The following is an 18,941-nucleotide window of genomic DNA, read 5'->3' as shown; positions in this document are numbered from 1 at the left end:
GAAATATGTTTCGAGTAATTGTTTAACAAAGCAGTGGATGGCCCTAAACATCATGCATCAGATGTTTATGCAATTCGCACGTTTCGTAGACGAATTTTCAGAAAGTGGAATCAAATAAAATCTTAGTGGTAGTAGCCTTCGCAGGTCTGGAATAATAAATTCTGTCAAATTTGATACTGCAGGCATTCTTTGAAAATTCTCAGAAGCCATAAATCCAAAAGATTTGCGGTCTAGTTATTATAATAGTCCTCGAGGATGAACAAAGTGCAGGTTTGAAAGACAGCCGTTGCAATGAAGCCCACACACCTAAGCCTGTGGTGCATTGTTAATTATCATGGAAATGGGAATGGTAAATATATTTCGTACGACGTTCCACAATTTCGTTTTACACGAAGGGAGTTAAGTGAGACCGGAAAAAAAAAAGGAAATATAAAATTTTTCAGACACAGAAAAGTAAATGTTAAGAGGACCAACGAAGGATAGCCAGACCTTGCTTTGGAGTTTCGCATTAAGGGTCCTTGGAAGAATTTCGTTGCAGCAACGAAACCGCCGTAGTTGGCGGAGCGTTAATCCTCGAAACGAGTCGCTAAAAACACTTTGTCTCTTTACCTTCTCGAAAATTTTCTTCCTCTACTAGATAAGGACCTTTGATGAACACTGGAACAGACCGCTGACGAATACTTCTTTGACAATTTAGGCGGATCTCCCTTTGTACGGGGGTGGAAAAAGGTGGAGAGAGAGCGCGTTGTATCTCCTCGGAATAGTATCTCAAAGTAACGGGACCCGAACATTTTTAAAGTCTTCCAGCCTGAATTTCTGGGGACCACGCGGAACAATCCGTCCTCCCGTCTACTCGCATAAACAAGCGAAATCGGATTTTTTCTCTTGTTTCACAACCGAATAATTTTCTGTCGCGTTTAAGTTTTCCCCTTGTTACCCAGCCACTTTCTCGACCGGCGTTTTTCAGCAACGTATGGCTACTCGCACTTGTTCAGAACTGAAACGATAATCTCGTAGATCTACCCTATCTGGACCATTCTTACAACTTTATCATTTTTCAAACGTATTTTTAAAATAAAGGAGGTATTTTTCGCGATCGCACTATTTGAAAGAATGGTAATTATTTTTCTCGGCGCACAGGTTCGATCAATTTCTACACTAAATGAATATAGCTTGAGGGGCATGAAACGTTATAGTCCGGGTTCGAACCAAATAACGCTTCCGATTCGGGCCTGGGACGAAACACTCCACCTTTGTTTTCCTCCAATAAAAATAGCATTTGGCATCTTTGCTGATTCAAACCCGAATCGGAAGCGTTATTTGGTTCGAACCCGAACTATAACGTTTCATGCCCCTCAAGCTATATTCATTTAGTGTAGAAATTGATCGAACCTGTGCGCTGAGAAAAATAATTACCGTATTTTTAAAGGTGTCTTTTGCAGACAAGGTAGTATTATTCCTTGATCAACCCGTCAGATATCGAATCATTCTTATAATTTACGAATTATGATCTATTTGGTATGTAATCCAGCAGATTTGTACCAGGCGCGGATGCAGATCGAAGTTTCGCTCCTCTAGGATCAATAGTTGAAGAGTTATGATCGCTTAAAGTTGAGCATTTTGACACGTTAGGGTGCCCCGTCTTACCCGTCAAAAATGCTCAACTTTAAGCGACCATATCTCCTCAACTATTGATCCTAGAGGATCGAAACTTGGATCTGCATCCGCGCCGGGTACAATTCTGCTGGATTACATACCACATACATCAAAATTTGTGCCTTTACGAATTTTGATGTATTTGGTATGTAATCCAGCAGATTTGTACCAGGCGCGGATGCAGACGAAGTTTCGCTCCTCTAGGATCAATAGTTGAGGAGTTATGATCGCTTAAAGTTGAGCATTTTGACACGTTAGGGTGCCCCGCCTTACCCGTCAAAAATGCTCAACTTTAAGCGACCATATCTCCTCAACTATTGATCCTAGAGGATCGAAACTTCGATCTGCATCCGCGCCGGGTACAATTCTGCTGGATACATACCACATACATCAAAATTTGTGCCTTTACGAATTTTGATGTATTTGGTATGTAATCCAGCAGATTTGTACCAGGCGCGGATGCAGACGAAGTTTCGCTCCTCTAGGATCAATAGTTGAGGAGTTATGATCGCTTAAAGTTGAGCATTTTGACACGTTAGGACGCTGCCTTACCTGTCAAAAATGCTCAACTTTAAGCGACCATATCTCCTCAACTATTGATCCTAGAGGATCGAAACTTCGATCTGCATCCGCGCCGGGTACAATTCTGCTGGATACATACCACATACATCAAAATTTGTGCCTTTACGAATTTTGATGTATTTGGTATGTAATCCAGCAGATTTGTACCAGGCGCGGATGCAGACGAAGTTTCGCTCCTCTAGGATCAATAGTTGAGGAGTTATGATCGCTTAAAGTTGAGCATTTTGACACGTTAGGACGCTGCCTTACCTGTCAAAAATGCTCAACTTTAAGCGACCATATCTCCTCAACTATTGATCCTAGAGGATCGAAACTTCGATCTGCATCCGCGCCGCGTACAATTCTGCTGGATTACATACCAAATACATCAAAATTCGTAGGAGAAAGGCACAAATTTTGATGTATTTGCTATGTAATCCAGCAGATTTGTACCAGGCGCGGATGCAGACGAAGTTTCGCTCCTCTAGGATCAATAGTTGAGGAGTTATGATCGCTTAAAGTTGAGCATTTTGACACGTTAGGACGCTGCCTTACCTGTCAAAAATGCTCAACTTTAAGCGACCATATCTCCTCAACTATTGATCCTAGAGGATCGAAACTACGATCTGCATCCGCGCCGCGTACAATTCTGCTGGATTACATACCAAATACATCAAAATTTGTGCCTTTCTCCTACGAATTTTGATGTATTTGGTATGTAATCCAGCAGATTTGTACCAGGCGCGGATGCAGACGAAGTTTCGCTCCTTTAGGATCAATAGTTGAGGAGTTATGATCGCTTTAAGTTGAGCATTTTGACACGTTAGGGTGCCCCGCCTTACCCGTCAAAAATGCTCAACTTTAAGCGACCATATCTCCTCAACTATTGATCCTAGAGAATCGAAACTACGATCTGCATCCGCGCTGCGTACAATTCTGCTGGATTACATACCAAATACATCAAAATTTGTGCCTTTCTCCTACGAATTTTGATGTATTTGGTATGTAATCCAGCAGATTTGTACCAGGCGCGGATGCAGATCGAAGTTTCGCTCCTCTAGGATCAATAGTTGAGGAGTTATGATCGCTTAAAGTTGAGCATTTTGACACGTTAGGGTGCCCCGCCTTACCCGTCAAAAATGCTCAACTTTAAGCGACCATATCTCCTCAACTATTGATCCTAGAGGATCGAAACTACGATCTGCATCCGCGCCGGGTACAATTCTGCTGGATTACATACCAAATACATCAAAATTTGTGCCTTTCTCCTACGAATTTTGATGTATTTGGTATGTAATCCAGCAGATTTGTATCAGGCGCGGATGCAGACGAAGTTTCGCTCCTCTAGGATCAATAGTTGAGGAGTTATGATCGCTTTAAGTTGAGCATTTTGACACGTTGGGACGCTGCCTTACCTGTCAAAAATGCTCAACTTTAAGCGACCATATCTCCTCAACTATTGATCCTAGAGGATCGAAACTTCGATCTGCATCCGCGCCGGGTACAATTCTGCTGGATTACATACCAAATACATTTTTAAACTTGTCTCAACAGATAATGGGCGATAAAAATTGACTTTTGTCCACTTTTTGGCGATTCTAAACCACTGTGCGTCCTCACCAACCTTGTGTTGGTACGAAGGAGTTTTTTGCTTCGACGCTATCGCGGCGGGAAATTTTTCAGACCTGCTCTAGAGCAGTTTCATCCGTTCTTGTGTCTGAACGCATGCTGATATTCGCCGGGTGTTCCGGGTCGTTTTGCCGGGCGCCTCGCGACTTCGCCGCAGATAAGTTTGATTGTCGGTAGTCGCAATTTGCGTGGTACGTCACGGGCAGGAGAGCACTGGCGTGAAAATGCGTCCCGACGAGACCCGGGGACAACTTCGCGAGGAAACTTTTTATCCCGCGCCCAAGAAAATCGACTTTCCCGTACCGCCGTTCCCGGGACGCTCACCGTTTCGACGACTGTTTAGTTCGTTTTACCATCCCGAACGTCGTAAAACGATGTTTAGGCAGCAGTCGCGCGAGCACGTATACGCGTGTCGGCGAATCCCACGGAATTTATACGAGCCCGCACCTTTCGAAAGTTCCTCGGACTCGAAAGAAATCCGAATATTTCAAAAATCGTGTCGGGGGGAACTTTTACACAGTGCTCGGATATGATAATGCCGCGTGAAATATGCAAACGAATAGGCGTCCGCCGAAAATGATCATTTTCTCCTAGAAATATGCTCGCCGGAATTAAGAAACGACTTCCCTGTATCGTTATTCAAATTGCTGAATGTGTATTTCGAAAGCCGTTGCAGTTTATCCATCGAGAAATAAAAATGTTTATTAATCGACCAGTTTTTCGAATCGGAGGGAACTGTGTTTGTAGGTCAGCAACGTTTGCAAGTCTATTTTTAATGTATTCGTTTCGTATTTAAATGATTTTGCCAAATGCCACGTGGCAGTAGCGAAGATAAAAATTGTCGTTCCTTCCCGATGGAAAGTATTGTAGGAAAGTGGTGCGCTCGGTTTGATCAATTATAGCGTATCGGTTACATTCGACCACGCATATAATTCGCGTGATTAATGATGATTGCGATTACGTTTTGCGGAACCAGCAAATTAGACGCTCGTATCTTGTTCCCCGATCTGCTTTCACCAAACTGGTTGGCGCGGTCTTTTAAGTGTTATCACTTGTCGCATGAATAATTCATTTGCAATGTTTATGCTCGGGTATGGTGGACTGCTATCCGGTCGATTACTACACATTTAGATATTCTATAAGGTACTATGTCAATTTCACATCCATCAAATAAAAGAATCGTGTACAATGAAATTATTCCAGGTCGGAAGAAATGTTTAATTTTCGAGTTGCTTGTCTGTGACTGCGGATCATTATGCATTTATGAAAAAATTGGTTGGGTGAAATATAAAACAGTAAAATACTATAATAATTTAAGAACATTGTAATATTGTTATTCATGTCACAAATAAAATCAATGGCTGCTCTTTACTTGACCGGACACAAAATTTGTGCCTTTAAATTTTAAATACTATAATAAATTTTGAATCCTAAATGTAAATTCTATAAATTATGATGTATTTGATACGTGATCCAGTAGATTTGTACCGGGGGCGGCTGCAGATCGAGTTTTGATGCTCTAGGTTCAATAGTTGAGGAGATATGGTCGCTTAAAGTTGAGCATTTTTTACAGCTAAGGCGGCGCCCTTACGCGCCAAAATGCTCAACTTTAAGCGATCATAACTCCTCAACCATTGATCCTAGAGGATCGAAACTTCGATCTGGTACAAATCTACTGGATTACATACCAAATACATCATAATTCGTAGGAGGAAGGTACAAATTTTGAGTCTGGTAAAGTAAAATTACTCTTCTGCTTTTCACAATCAATGCAGAACATTTTTATATTCTATATATGCATATATTAAAATCTTCTGCTTATACGTAGTGATTTTTGGCAACATTAGAAATAAGGAAAATGCAAAGTGGCACTTTAAACATGTTGAACCTAATTCAACATTTACAAACATGATCGTAGATAGTCTTTGACGAAATGTTCCCCTAACTTGGAGGCTTGGACGCTTCGTATAAACGCAGGATTTTAATATAACATAAAAAAGCACACCACAAAATACATAACAAATATATACAGACCTAACGAAGGCTGATAACTATTTTTCCAGGCGTTTTTAGTACGTGTTCATTAAAAGCTGTTGCAGTTGGCTGCATGATGCAGCATTCGGGAGCCAGGGAAGTTAATAGAACTCTTATCGAGCCTTCCGCCTTGCAAGGAAAGTTTATGATAAAGCGTTTGAAGCATGTTTTATGAGCTTTCGCCGTCCACCGTGGCACCATAATGCAATCCATTTCGCTAGCAACGATTCAGATTAATGCGTCTAGGTTAGACGTCGCGGTGGAACGTAGCGCGACCAAGACAGAAAGTATTCACGTTGAAGGACAGAGCCTTTTCCCCCCCGCGGAGTTGTTGCTTCAAGTTCTTCCTGAAGGCCAACCGGGACAAAGGAAAAAAGTGCGGGATATTTAGAACGAGAGCCTCCCCGTCGGCGACGTTCGTAATTAGTGTAGCTTGCCGGTGGTAACGACGAGTTAACAACTCGCGACAGAGCTTCAGCCCCGAAGTGCTCGCCCTGTCCCATAATTCCCTCAAATTCATCCGCGTTCCAAGGAAAACGTCAGACCGGGAAAAAGGTGAACGGATGAATAAAGAAAAAAAAGGAGAGAAAGAATGAATAGATAGCCCACGACAGAGGGTACATTATCTAAATCGAAACGACGAGAGCGGGAAGACCTCTCCTCGACGATTGCCAGCTAAAACGGATTACCTCTAATCTCTGACATTAGCTCCCTCTTTTGCATTCATCGTAACTTGCACGTTCCTATGGAAATATATCTCAATTTACTTTCTATTCTTTTTGCAGGCGTTCACTTGCGAATGCCAGAATATAAAGAATGGCCGAGATAAATCTTTGTACAGCCCGCGGACGGGAAATCGTTGGAACTCGCTAATTAGAAAATCGTATTAAGATAAGGGACGGTGTTACCGGTCCGTATTTTCGCGAATCTCCTCGCCGCTCCACCCTCCGTTCTCTCTCTCTCTCTCTTTTTGCTTTGTTAAATATAATTAAGACGCGCTCGTATCACCCGATACCCATCGAAACCGGAAATTCCTCTCGCAAGACTATTTTCCAGAAATTGATGTTCCCAAAATCGACATTTTTCAAGTTGGAATTCGGTAATCAACCTGGTCGATTTTAGTTGAGACTTTAGTTTTCATTCGGACCCTTCGTCCGCCATTTTGGAGAGCGATGGTCAACGTAGTTTTTAATTTTAACACTAAAGTTCATATTTTTTATGGGAAATGTGCGAATAAAAGTTTCTTTGTTCCATCAATCCTATAATAAAAATTCTACTCGATCCAAGTAATACAGGACTCGTCATTTTACCACGTTTTTATTAGCTCGCTTTCTTCTATGTCCGTTCGGGTACAAATTTTGCAGTTGATCTTAATCTGACGTCCCGGTGAGCTAGAACTGGATGACAATGCAATATTTAAAAAGAAAGTTTAAAAAAGCCCATGCGTTTAGGGGATATAAACTATTAAATTTAACCGTTACACTTCCCCGCGCGACGCTCGGTAGTACGTGATCGCGTTCAGCGATCCCCACTCCGCGCGACGGCGCTCCCTACTCCACTACGCATATGACGCGGTCGCAATACCGTCTGAAATTTACTACACGTCTCTGTTGCCACGTTTTTCGCTCTAAATCTATCAAGTATTTTCGTAGCTATTAAAAATTCACAGTTAGGAATCTGTATGGGGCTAGGAAACATTATTTTACACTTTCTAGTCCTTTTTTTTTAAAAAACGTGGTATTCTTCAAACATTTATTTTTACTCAAATAATATTTGTAAGCTAAAACATTTGAATCGATTTTAGTATGAAGGAATAGAACGACGTCACAACGACCGGTGAAAAAATTGGAAAAGGCACGGCGAATTGGATAGCTTGGATTTTCAATAGAGGATCGATGAATTGGAACACAGACGACTGACAATCCTGAGCAATTCATTCTCAACCGTAGATAGTAGTACCGGTTAGCCCTGGATCGTGTCGATAAGCATCGATTACCAACTCGAAGCCCGTGCGTTTGTGTGTAATCGACAGAACAGTTTAGTGGAACATGAGCCGAAAACATGTACCGTTTTCGCGAGCACCGTTTCACGCACTCGGATTGTTATCGTCCCGTGATGTATCTCCTATCGCGTTGCAAACAATATAAATTACAACGTCCTCCTGAGACCCGAATTTTATATTTGCAACGTTCTACTGTTTTCAAGCGCGCTCTAACGGCTAATCTAAATTTATTATGTCCGCTCGAATTTACGAGCTTCGGAAAATATTCGCCGGACCGATTACTTTTCATGTTCTCGCGTGAGAAATTGCGCGAAACCGTTTGTTTATCGATTCGATGATCGGACTGCGGATTTTTATGCGAAATCAACATTTCCATTATGTTACTTCCATTATATCTTAAATTGTATACGTTCAATTTTGTCATTGGTGCATAATGTCGGTGTAATGGCGGTTTGATGCATTTATTAAACAAAACTGAACAGGTAAAATACGAATTTTTGCGAAACATTTATGTCCCCACTCTACCTTCCCCTTCTATCTCTTCTCAGTCACGTGACGCGTTTCACTCGGTACTGGCAGAGAGGGGGTAACTGTTTCCCCTCCATTCTGGCTGCCTCCCCTCATCTGCCGACTCTGGTAATACGTAGAAAAATGCTACAACTACAATTAATGTTATTGGTGCACTGCTTCGATCAATTGGAACGTCGAATTGAATTTCATATAATAGTTTGCAAACTTGCTTATTTTTCCAATTGATCGAACCAGTGAGCCAATAACATTAATTGTAGTTTAAACAATTGTCGATCGAGATCCAGAGAACTGTTAAAAATGCTACAGTTTAAAACTGGAGAGAATTTAGTACGTCAGCGTCGTGCGGGGAGGTGTAACGGTTAAATTTAATAGCTTATATCTCCTAAACGCATGGGCTTTTTAAAATTATTTTTACATATTGCACTGTCATCCAGTTCTAGCTCGTCGGGAAGTTAGTTTAAAATCAATTGCATAATTTGTACCGAACAGACAAGAAAGCGAGCTAATAAAAACGTGGTAATAACAAACATCCGCGGTGTGGTAATAAGTTAACGAAGAGAATATCGTGGCAAGCGTGATTTCGGTGTCACGTCGTGTTCTTTCATGCTCGATCTAAATCACATGGGATTCTTTAGAATTAGAGAAGCTTTCATCGCGTTTCCTCGCGGTAACCAGCTTACGCTGCTCCATTTAATACTCGAGCCACGCATCTTCTTCCGCCCCTCGCATATACGAGGCTAGCGTGCATCAACCCCTTCTGACACCTACATGCTTTGAAACTTTGGTTAATGCTCCGCGATGCAACAGGGTCTTAAGAAAGTTGACATTCGTCTAGTCAATTTTCAACGGATTAGAAAGTTTCCGCCTTAAAGTGCCCGAGTTTAGAACTTGTGTGCATTTCTGCTCGAGAAACGACAGGGAAAAAACTTGAATTCTAAACGTTTACCGGGGTCTCTCGTGACCCCGACAAAATTTCTGTCCACTAGCTTTCGCTATTGTTTTGGACGATTATTTCAAATAATCGAGGAACATCTTGAACTACTTCAGAGCGTTTGGATGATCTAATCTGAGATTATACAAGGTGGTCCAGTAATAATTAGCACTTGAATGCTCTGTTACTATTGGAGATATTGACAAAACTTTATTAATAAAAATTCTTCGGCTCAAATTTCTTTGCAGCTCGAGAATTTGCGAAGATTTAAGGATCGCCTTCTTCACTTTTTTAAATAAAATCGTATAGTTTTTGTACATCAGTTGATGCAGCTCGACATTTTCTATAGAAAAGCATCGTTTGAATTATTCAATCATATTTTAAACATTTTTACAGAATTTTAAAAAGGTCCTAATACAATATATTTTTTGAAAAACGCATCGTATCATGTGCATTTCGAGTTTGTTGGTGCGAAGTCGAAATTTTGTGACCTTATCGCGAAATGGAGTGTGGTATCACTTCATTGAAATATAAGTCTCGATGTTCACGGAAGAAAAAATCATCTCGCGGCAGTTTTGAAGCGGCAATTTATTCCCCATTCAAAACCGGCAAACTTTTGTGTACAGATTTTTTTTCTCGCGAGCCATCGGATGCACGTAAAAAATCGTAGCGTCCGGTGGGATGAATACCCGGTATAATTTCGGTCTAAAGAGGAGAGGAAGCTCCTTTTTTTCTCTCTCTCTCTCTCGTAGATGCGCTAATATACAGTCGCTCAGACTGAAAATTGTACGCCGCTGGTGCTAACGCATCGGTCACCGTAAAATGTACTGCATTACCGCCGTCCTAACGGAACTTTCAAATTAATATTTTTTACTTTAACTTCGGTAGCCGGTGTGAATCTCCTCTTTTTCACGCGACGTGCGTTTTGTTTATTAGAATCTAGAATGGATAAAAATTCGGAGCCCCTTTAGAAGGCGTATTAAATAATAAACAACGTGCGGATATTATTTTTCGAATACTCGTAGAATTTAAAGGCAGTGCTATATTATTTCCAGCTTGTTAAAACGGTTGGAAGATCAAATCATCTTTTATTGAACCACCATTTTTTGCAATTGGTGCAGAAAATTTCGATTTTGCATAAAAATCCGCTGTCTGAGAATTTAAAATAAAGCAAGAGTTTTAAAAATCGTAAGAATTTAAAATAAAATAAGAATATAAATAAAATAAGAATTTAAACTAAAATAAGAATTTAAAATAAAATGAGAATTTAAAATAAAATAAGAATTTAAAATAAAATAAGAACTTAAAATAAAGAATTTTAAAAATCGTAAGAATTTAAAATTAAATAAGACTAAAATATAGAGTTTTAAAAAATCGTAAGAATTTAAAAAATTGTAGAAGCTGCATTTTGCTAAATGGCAAACGTCGATCAAACCATTTTTGCCAGAAACAGATCGTGGAAGAGAAATGAACAATGAGTCAGAAACGGTTCGTAATTCTAAATTTTTATTGTGCAAGAGAAATAGGAGTATCTCAGGGTAAAGAAACCCACAATGTGTTTCGTACTGACAGATCAAGGTTAAGATCCAGAATCCACAATGCAGAATCATCGTGGCGTGGTACAGGCTATTTCATAACGCCTACTCACTAATTCCAGTTACACGGTATGATATAACAGCTCGTTTTACCGAGAATAGCATCCTCTCTATTTTAGTTTACAATTAAAAGTAAAACTTTCTAGGTGTGATTAACGAAGATGCATTTATGACATTTATCAAAATTATTAAAAAATAGTTATTTCTTATATAATTGCAAATCTCAAGCTTTTTCTACTTCTTCAGGATATTTGTATTATTTCGAAAATGTATATGTATAAAATTTTTAAATGGTCCTAGTACGATACTTTGTGATCTAAGTAAACACTGTACCATTTAAGGGTTGAAGAAAAGAAGGCATTTCTATTCTGCTCCTGTTTGTTGCGATCGATACAGAAAATCATTATTTTGTCAGTGATTGATTTATTATAGCATATCTTTGCATTTTGAAACAGCAGCTTCTGTTTATTTTCAACCCTTAGCACTCGAGTGATGACTCAGAGAGAGAGGGGGAAAGTCACCATTAAAAATTGCTGAACCATTATTCAAAATTTTATTTATCCAACCAAATCCTAAATTCCACCATTAAGGTTAAAATCCAAGACCAATAGTTTTGGATCCAATCAAAAACTAAACAATTAAGTATTGGGCTGCTCTTTACTTTACCGGACTCAAAATTTGTGCCTTTCTCTTAAAAATTATGATGTATTTGGTATGTAAACCAGTAGATGTGTACCCGGCGCGGATGCAGACGAAGTTTCGATCCTCTAAGATCAATAGTTAAAGAGATATGGTCGCTTAAAGTTGAGTATATTCACAGTTTGTAGTGACGTCCTTACCTGTCAAAAATGCTCAACTTTAAGGGACCATATCTCTTCAACTATTGATTCTAGAGGATCGAAACTTCGATCTGCATCCGCCCCGAGTACAAATCTACTGGATTGCATACCAAATACATCATAATTCGTGGGAGAAATGCACAAATTTTGAGTCCGGTAAAGTAAAGTTTACCCAAGTACTGCACGAGGTATCATATCAATTTCATATCCATAGAATGATAAAAATCATACAGAACTCCGAGTGCAAAGGGCTAAACACACATTCGGCACAAGACATTTCCAATATGTATTTCGAAACTGCAAATAAAGAATATCCTGCTAAGAAAACTACTATTCTTGTTGGAGTAAAAACGTGACAGTTGTACGGGCATTAGCGTGGATCACATTGAAGACGGCCCTTGAAATTGTTCCGCTTGGGATTCAACCGAACCCGGAGTATAATTGGCCAATTACGAAAGAACATCGGCGAAAAGTGAATCAACACGGTGTTTCTGACATTGAGGAACACCTAAGTGCCTCTCACCGTGAAGTGGCCGCGGCCGTGGCGCGGCACGTGTGCCGAGGAAGTAAGTACCATACACCCGAAATATATTTTATAGCCCGTGCCGCTTCGCCTCGATCATAAATTCCAAAGACGAAGAAGGTGAGAGCAAAATCTCACGTTTTTATATGTCTTTTGCATTTATATAACAAAACCACACACAGGGACAGCTGCGGCATGAATACCTGATTGTACGTGTTACGTAGAGCGAGCGCGGAACTTTCTGTAGGTGGGTCGATTTGCATAACTTGCTAAAACGAATACCCCCGTGTGTCCCGTTGGGAATCATATTCGTCTTAGAATACACTAACGTAATCGCGTCGAACCATATCGCGTATGGACAATAGAAGGACCAACAAGTTTACGAGTCATCGATTATTCTTTTCACAGGGGCTGCCTCGAAGAACAGAGGGTACAGGCCACCGCAAAAATTTATGTTCCACATTGTTCGGTCCCGAAGAATATTTTCAGATTTTTTACCTTTATCGGCGAACCAAATTTTCTACGATAATTCAACGATGCACTTTATACTAACTGAATTTACTGGTAGACGATCAATTTAATTCCTTGAGGCAGCTTTAAATGAATAAATTAAAAAACAATTAATTCCAGACCTGGGCAAAAATTTCGTGAAAAAATATTTAAAATACTATTTTAAATGGTACACTTTAATGTGGTCCGAATAAAATACTACTTTGAATAGAACTAGTTTCAGTAAATGAAATATTTTTATTTTGGTAACCAGATAGATAAAATATTTTAATCTTGTGTTTCAAATATTTCCTTGCAATGAAAATAACTTGGGCAAACAGTTAATATTATTTATATTGTATTCAAGCGTCAAATTGAGTCTTTACTCAGATCAGAAATGTATAAGTTACTCCCTCAAATAATATTAGATATATAAATTTTCATATTAATAGTTAAATAACATTAAATTTTATATCAAATTGATTAATAACACCCCCCCAATTATTCACTTTTCATAAAATTTTTATATGAAATTAATTTCTCATAATTTTTTAACCTCAAAGAAAGCTTCCTCACATTTTTCTTATTATTTAAAAAATGTTCCACATTAATTGTGGGAAGCAGGAATAAAATAAAAATTGATTTCATCCCTTAATGACTTTTTTTACTTTAAAAACAACATTAGTCGGAAGAAATGTTTAATTCTCGAGTTAAACTAGGTTCATATATTTTTATAAATTGATCCAAGTGTTTTCTTTCAAATACAACAGAACTTTCCCCCCAACTTGCCAACAACCCATTTTGCTATTAAAAAATGAACGTAGAAAGTAGAAAGAATACTTGAAAATTTTGTTAAAACAAACGTTGCAGCAATACAAACTCCACACGGAACATTGCAAACTGAGATCTTAGTTAATTAGTGAAACCGGACTATTAACATAATGACCCGGTGCTCCACCAACGATAAGTCTCAAGATAACATCGAATAGAGAGCAGCATCATTTAAGAATCCCCGCGGCGTGGTCCATTATTACGTCACTAGAAAAGTTTGGGGAACTTTGTGTCTTTCCAGTGAAAGGAACATGGCGCAGAGCGTGCCGGTATAAAAACCGGCGGATCTTCCGTTTAAGTCACACTTCGATCCTACTTCTCACAGCAAGTACAACCATGAGGACCTTCGCAGTGAGTATCATTATCACCAGACTGCGGAACTTTATGCACTCGTAGTGTGCAGCGCGTGGCTTCGCCTCACTTTTCATTTACGGAGACAATTCACGAGAACCGTTTTCCTTTTAATTTGCAACCGTCAAAACTCGGAGAATAAATCTAGACTCTAGATTCTGTGACCAGACTGCGGATGTTTGTGCAATTTCCAATTTTTGTAGACAAATTTTAAGAAAGTGGCATTAAATGAAATCCTATTTTCATTGGGCATAACTAGACTGCGAATTTTCATGAAGTTGGCGCTGAAATATAAAACAGCAAAAGATCTCAAAAATTCAAGAACGTTGAAATGTCGCTTTTAATGCATCAGAGTCGTTTAGGGATGAAACCAATTTCCTTGCGATCAATGCAGAACATTTTTATTTTGCATGGAAATCCGCAGTCTAGTTATAAATTCTGTCGAATTCGACACTCCAGCATTTGTTGAACATTTCTACAAACCATAAACGCTCAAAGATCCGTGTAACTGCCAGGGTTACCATATTCTAGTCTGCGCAGCGAAGCCCGGCTTTGCTTCCCCCACTCTTGCCACTAACGCTGACGCGTGCCACGTGGAGCGAGCTAAGTTAGCTTTAGTAGGAAGAGTGGGGGAAGCAAAGGCAGGCTTCGCTGCGCAGCTGGGCGAGGGGCGGAGGGTTAAGAGGCCTGACGAGACTCGCATATGGCAACCAATGACCAATGACCTACAAGAATCGAGAGGCATTGATAAAAAAGGAGTAACGTGGCTGTTTGACTTTGCAGTGGAGGAGCGAAAGAATTCCATTGTCCGCTAACGTGTTTGCGTTCTCTTGCAGGCTTCCTTGCTTTTGGTGTTCGTCGCCAGCGCGAACGCGGGCGTAGCAAGCCTGCACAAGCGTGGACTGGGTCTGGAGGGCAGCGGACACGGCTCCTCGCAGTACCTTCCACCTGTTTCTTCAAGTTACGAAGCTACCGGATCAATCTCCGCGTTCAAGCCTCAAACGCTCAGCACATCGTTCGTCGCTCCAGCTTCGACTTACGGCGCCCCGTCCTTCAACGCTCACGTACCCACCTTCCAGGCTCCAGCCTATGTAGCCCCGGCTCCGACCTATAGCGTGCCATCTGCTCACTCGCAGATCGCCTTCAGCACTTCCTACGCTGCTCCATCTTCGACCTACGGTGTTCCCGCTGTGGCTCCGACATACGTGGCCCCTGCTCCAGCTCCAGCGTATGTTGCCCCGGCTCCGGCCTACGTGGCCCCTGCCCCCGCTCCGCACTACGCTGCTCCAGTGGCAGTGTCCCACGGCAGCTTCAGCAGAGGACTCTCTTTTGGACACGCCAGCGTACCCAGCACCTCTTACGGAGTACCCAGCACCACCTACAACCTGCCCCACACCGTCGTTGAACCAGCGCCAGCCGTTCTTCCCGAAACCGGACACAATTTCGGACTTTCTCTCGGCTCCGTCGACCTCTCCGCTGGATCAGCGTCTCTGGGACAAGACGACGGATACTCGTATCCCGTCCCAGCGAAAGGACTCGTCCTATAAGTCGCGAGAATCCAAATAATTCTTCAGAAAATACTCGACATTGTGATCTCGAGAGCGAGATGTTCTGTTGTATAGAGAATTGCGTAGTCGCCGATGAATTTCTTGCAGTTCCCCGTGAGGAAGTTGTGCCGAGTCCTCATGTTCAACTATGCACGCGTACCTGACATACTGTCGTGTGAAGTAGAGTTTCATATTTATCACCGAGTTTTGTACATTGTTATAAGAACCCAATAAATTTTTCTACGATCCCATAGAGGCTTTGTGTTCTCATCCTCCGTATTCTCTGATTCACTGTTACGAGGTCACTGTTACCAAACGTTCTTCGGGGTCGGTTCATTTAAGAAACGATGATTTGTGCGGCTTTCGAATACCGCTTGACAAATTTCTATCGGCTACCTGCGCTACCTGGTCAGTCAATAGAGATCAGGAATTTATCGACTCTTGTGTCATCGAATAGTCGTATTTCAGCCGCCGTGGAATCCGGTGAATGGAGCTACGTACACTTGGAGAATTTGGAGGCCGTCGAACTTCATTTGAATACTTCTCACTTTCGTCGCGCGTTGTCGAATGAATTCTGTCATGCACGATCGTGGAAATAGCCGAAGGCTGAAGGTCGAACGAAATACATTCTTCTGTAAACTCGAGGTTGATGGAGATGTAATTAGAGTAATGATTTTATACGTGTATGATTTTCGATGTATTAGATTTGTTGGAGAAGAACAAGAATTACCGAGTAGCTTCTGCCTCCTGCGATGAATGCAGGAAATATTTATCTTGCATATACTCATAATCATCATTTTTCTGCTGCATTCAGTATAGACTGAATTTATAATCTTCTTGAACGTGGAAACAAATTTTTTCTCAAATGCACGTGGACACGAGTAATGCATTCATTATTTATAATGATCCCACCATTTAGCGAGTTCTTTTCGGTATTATGATGTTGAATGCCGTTTTACAGCTTATTCGCGAACGTAAAAATTCTACAACATAATAACCATACATCATTTTGAGTGCACAAATAATTCCTTTTCCAATCGACACGAATAATAACGTATATATTAATGTTTTCAACGCACTGGTTCGATCTGATGCTACTACTTGAGCAATTTTGCAAATTACCATTGGGTGGTTGAAATCACATACGAACCTGATGCGAGATCAGGGACCTGTTAGAACAGATTCCGTTCGTTAACAAATATCTGACGATTTTAAAGAAGTGTACTTTTTTTCAGTTACACACCTCAGTACTTTATGACAGCGCTCTGCAGGGATGGAGAAGTTACGTGGCATCCCTGTGCTTCATGGTTCAGAGTAAGTCACCGCGGGCAGCTTCTTTACGCGTTCACGTACACAAAGATTTCAGCTATGCAACGATGAAATTCTAGTCGAAAGCTTCACGTACAAGCCGACCCACGTACGCTCCCGGCTGGTTTTTACCGAAAAACTGGCAGTCACGCACTATTTTACGACTTACACCGGGGCCTCTAAATTAATCCAAGCTTCCCGGACTAGCGGAGAGGACGCGACCCTCGACACGGCCCTACCAGAAATGAGGTACGTTCCCCGTTTGTATACGTGGGGGTTACCGTGTCGTTAAACTGCCATCCTTGATATCACTTTGTACCGTTGCTAGAAAATCTTCTCCCGCCGCGTCCGTCCGCCCTTCGAACGAAGAAGTTGGCGAGATTAGATGTACCTGCCCGGGAAATTTGCTTCTGTTGACGCGGACGAAAATAAAAAGAAGAATTATCTACTCTCGTAAATAACCTCCGCGTAAGATTCTCTTTCGGTGAAAGACGTGAAAAGCTGCAGTTTCAATCACGCGCCGCTGGAATGCCCCAGTTCGTATCTGGCTCTGAAAAGCAGAATCGTTCTGAATGCGCGGCGCAACGGGGCGCGAAAGCGCTGCGCAACTTCCACTAAATTTGTCTCTTCTAAATTAAACTCTTTTCTACACCATTTTGCAAACCGAACGTTCATGCACCTCGCACATATCACTGTATATAAACTTTTTTCTGGCAAATCGAGATCTTTAAACAATTTTAGAAAAATCGTATTCTTCGTACCAATCGGTAGGACCCCAAAAGAAAACCCTCTAAAGTTTCAAGTCGGTGTCCCCACGAGGGTAATTATAGGGTGAGCTGTGCTTGACGAAAAATTACGAAAAAATTCAAGACCATTCTACACAGTCGCGCACACAACTGTGAATTTTTTCAGAATATCTGGTTGCAAAATCGATTTTCAACAAAATAATATTCTGCGTACCAATTGGTAGAGGACCCCAAAAGAAAACCCTCTAAAGTTTCAAGTCGGTGTCCCCACGAGAGTAATTATAGGGTGAGCTATGCTCGACGAAAAATTACGAAAAAATTCATGAACATTCTACACAGTCGCGCACACAACTGTGAATTTTTTCAGAATATCTGGTTGCAAAATCGATTTTCAACAAAATAATATTCTGCGTACCAATTGGTAGAGGACCCCAGAAGAAAACCCTCTAAAGTTTCAAGTCGGTGTCCCCACGAGAGTAATTATAGGGTGAGCTATGCTCGACGAAAAATTACGAAAAAATTCAAGAACATTCTACCCACTCGCGCACACAACTGTGAATTTTTTCAGAATATCTGGTTGCAAAATCGATTTTCAACAAAATAATATTCTGCGTACCAATTGGTAGAGGACCCCAGAAGAAAACCCTCTAAAGTTTCAAGTCGGTGTCCCCACGAGAGTAATTATAGGGTGAGCTATGCTCGACGAAAAATTACGAAAAAATTCATGAACATTCTACACAGTCGCGCACACAACTGTGAATTTTTTCAGAATATCTGGTTGCAAAATCGATTCTTAACAAAATTCGGAAGCATAAAGTTTCTCATTGTATATTGACGTTATCGGATGATCAACTTTATGCGTCCATATCTCCTCAATCATTGATCCTAGAGGATCGAAACTTCATTTACATACCAAATACATCATAATTCGTAGGAGGAAGGTACTAATATTGAGTCCAGTAAAGTAAAGAGCAGCCACTGTTCCAAATAATGTGTAAAATTAATTTTTGACCACCACGCTATTAAAAATGATGAAAACGCCACCGTTGCACACAGCTCTAGTCGGAAACACTTGCGGAGAGGAATTTCCCGGTGACAATTGCAGCGAAGGGAACAATGCTAGTTGAGAAATAGACATATTCGGAGCCATTAACTGTCGATTCGTTTGAATGCGGGTAAAGAATATCGCGTCTAGCGGAATGGCGGAACGGCTCTCGTAAATAACAAGTTCGCGGGTCGACATAAAACTTGGCCGAATAGCTAACAGCTGAAGCTTAAGCCGGCGGTCGCTTACAAAAAGCTGTTGGGCATCGTTGGACGAGCGTTATGCGCGTATATCACCCGAGTTAACTGCCGATATAAAGTCCA

At 40.9% G+C, this 18,941-nt stretch overlaps 1 protein-coding gene and 1 long non-coding RNA gene across 2 annotated transcripts in view; one reads left to right on the top strand and one right to left on the bottom strand.

Annotated features, from left to right (window-relative positions):
* LOC143218380 (uncharacterized) overlaps window positions 1-18,941 on the bottom strand; it is a 131,640-nt gene that overhangs the window by 98,769 nt on the left and 13,930 nt on the right. The gene's annotated exons all lie outside the window — the stretch shown is intronic.
* LOC143218310 (uncharacterized) lies at window positions 13,913-15,764 on the top strand. Its single transcript, XM_076443436.1, has 2 exons — window positions 13,913-13,972; window positions 14,809-15,764. Exons 1-2 carry the CDS (start codon window positions 13,958-13,960, stop codon window positions 15,517-15,519), a joined length of 726 nt encoding a protein of 241 aa, XP_076299551.1. The 5' UTR covers window positions 13,913-13,957; the 3' UTR covers window positions 15,520-15,764.

This window comes from Lasioglossum baleicum, chromosome 19 (assembly GCF_051020765.1).
Source record: "Lasioglossum baleicum chromosome 19, iyLasBale1, whole genome shotgun sequence".
Taxonomy (NCBI): domain Eukaryota; kingdom Metazoa; phylum Arthropoda; class Insecta; order Hymenoptera; family Halictidae; genus Lasioglossum; species Lasioglossum baleicum.
The sequence above is the reverse complement of the archived record's forward strand: the minus strand, read 5'-3'. Positions and strand labels throughout refer to the sequence as shown.